Source organism: Columba livia, chromosome 2 (genome assembly GCF_036013475.1).
Source record: "Columba livia isolate bColLiv1 breed racing homer chromosome 2, bColLiv1.pat.W.v2, whole genome shotgun sequence".
Classification (NCBI taxonomy): domain Eukaryota; kingdom Metazoa; phylum Chordata; class Aves; order Columbiformes; family Columbidae; genus Columba; species Columba livia.
The window spans coordinates 162,033,347-162,035,485 of NC_088603.1; the positions used below are offsets into that span (position 1 = coordinate 162,033,347).

The following is a 2,139-nucleotide window of genomic DNA, read 5'->3' on the forward strand; positions in this document are numbered from 1 at the left end:
AGCCTGGCCCGGGGCTGGGAGCTCATGGCCATTTGTTTGGCCTTTTTCCCACCCACTCCTAAATTTCATTCCTACCTAGAAGGCTACATCTACAGGCACATGGATCCGGTGAACGACACTAAAGGTAAGAGAGAAACCACCCCCTGGTGGTTTTGTCCTTGCTGGCCTTGCAAACTATGTAGTTATTACTATTTTCTTCCTTTCCCCTTCATATTAATGAGTGTCCTTGTTGAAAGGTGGGTGAGGAACTCATCCAACAGCGCTCTTGGAGGTCCAAGGAGCATGGTAGTGGCTTTACAACTGGTCTTTCCCCTCCGGCACACGGAAATCCAGCGTGAGACCCAACACAAAATGAGCTTGGACACCTTTGCTGCAGGCTCAGAGTCACCTCTGTTGGGGACAGCGAGAGGTCCCAGGACTTCTCCTGGCCTGTGAGGGCACCTCTGAATGTCCCTTCCAACCCAAGCCATTCTATGATTTCACCGTCAGCACCTCCAAATCTTTCTTGTGGCTTCTCAAGTAACTTTGCATCCAAAAAAAGCCCATGCTGGAAGGGGACACAACTCCCAAGATGGTTTTTGGTCATGACATGTAGAAGAGACATAAATTTTGGTGATTTGACCCCAAATAGGTGGGAGTTGTAGGTGCCCCTCTCCAGTACTGGGCTCAGCCATCCCTGTTACTTCATCACTGGTACCATCTCAGGGGTGACGGGACCTGGTCTGGCAGGGACATGGGGATCTGCCGTGAGTCTGGCAGGAGGAGATACTGCCTGGTGGCCACCATGGTTGGAAGGTTGGGCAACCCCCATGTCCCTTGGGTTGGTGCCACCTCTCAGTGGGTGGTAGATGAGGCAGAGGTGGGGTCCAGGAGGTCCTGGGTGAACTTCAGCTCCCTGGGGGACAGGCAGGGATGTTTGGTGACACTGGCATCACATGGATCTGTGGTGGATCTGCCTAGCTTGGGGACAGGAGGAGATGCTGCCTGGTGGACACCATGTCATGGCCAGAGACTTGGGCAGCCCCATGTCCCATGGGTTGGTGCCACCTTGCAGTGGGTGCTGGATGGGTCAGAGGTGGGGTCCAGGAGGTCCTGGGTGAACTTCAGCTCCCTGGGGTACAGGCAGGGACATCTGGGGGCACCAGGATCATGTGGAGCCTTGGTGGATCTGCCCATCTTGGGGACAGTAGATGCTACCTGGTGGCCACCATGGTTGGAGAGTTGGGCAGCCCCACATCCACAGGTTGGTGCCACCTCGCAGTGATGAGTCAGGGGTGGAGTCCAGGAGGTCCTGGGTTTTTGGCTGTCCCAGAAGGACCTCTGGGGACATCACATGGAGCCGTGGTGGATCTGTCCAGCTTGGGGACAGGAGGAGATGACCCCAACACATGGCCGAGAAAGCCCCGTGTACGAACGCATCCCCAGGCGGGGGGACAGGAGGTGCCCGTGTCCCCAGCGCAGGTGTCAGCTCATGTCATGGGTGTCACTCACGCTGGATCGGTGTCACCGGTGGTGACACCAGTGCCACCGCGGACAGACCCCACCCCAGAGACACCAACAGCAACTGTGCCCAGTGCCACCGGCCCCATTGGCCCCATTGGCCCCATTGGCCCCATCTCGCTGCATCTGCTCCTCGTTACATGTTCATTTTCAATTTTATTGTCAGTTTTGGTTCATGTTTGTGTAATTTGTTCATAGTTTTATATTCATGATTTTTAATTCATTATTTCTTTTTATTTTCATGTTAATGTTACTTATGTCTTCTTTCATTTCTATTTGATTTATTCTTTACTTTCATTTCCATTGTCATTCACTTTTCTTTTTATTTTCTGTTTTATTTTCATTTTATTTCCTGTTTTCTCTTTATTTTCCATTTTATTTATATTTCATTGTCATTATTTTGGTTTTTATTTCCATTTAATTTATTTTCATTTTGATTTTTCATTTCATGTCTTTTCATTTTCATTATTTTTGGTTTTAATTTCAATTTCCGTGTAATTTTCCTTTTTTATTTTCATTTTATTTTTTTATTTATTAATTTCCATTTTTCTTTCTTTTTTAAATTTTTGTTTTCATTTTCTTTTTAATTTTCCTTTCCTTTCCTTTCCTTTCCTTTCCTTTCCTTTCCTTCTTCCTTTC

General features: G+C 48.3%; 1 protein-coding gene across 8 annotated transcripts in view; it reads left to right on the forward strand.

Annotated features, from left to right (window-relative positions):
• ARHGAP39 (Rho GTPase activating protein 39) overlaps positions 1-2,139 on the forward strand; it is a 159,533-nt gene that overhangs the window by 146,330 nt on the left and 11,064 nt on the right. For all 8 annotated transcript variants that reach the window (XR_010470823.1, XR_010470825.1, XR_010470824.1 and 5 more), the window contains one exon: positions 1-124. This exon is cut by the window's left edge and continues 438 nt beyond it. Coding sequence is in view for 5 of the 8 variants with exons in the window: in XM_065054666.1 (XP_064910738.1) it covers positions 1-124 (124 nt within the window). In the remaining 3 variants the exon portion in view is untranslated. The remainder of the gene's footprint in view (positions 125-2,139) is intronic.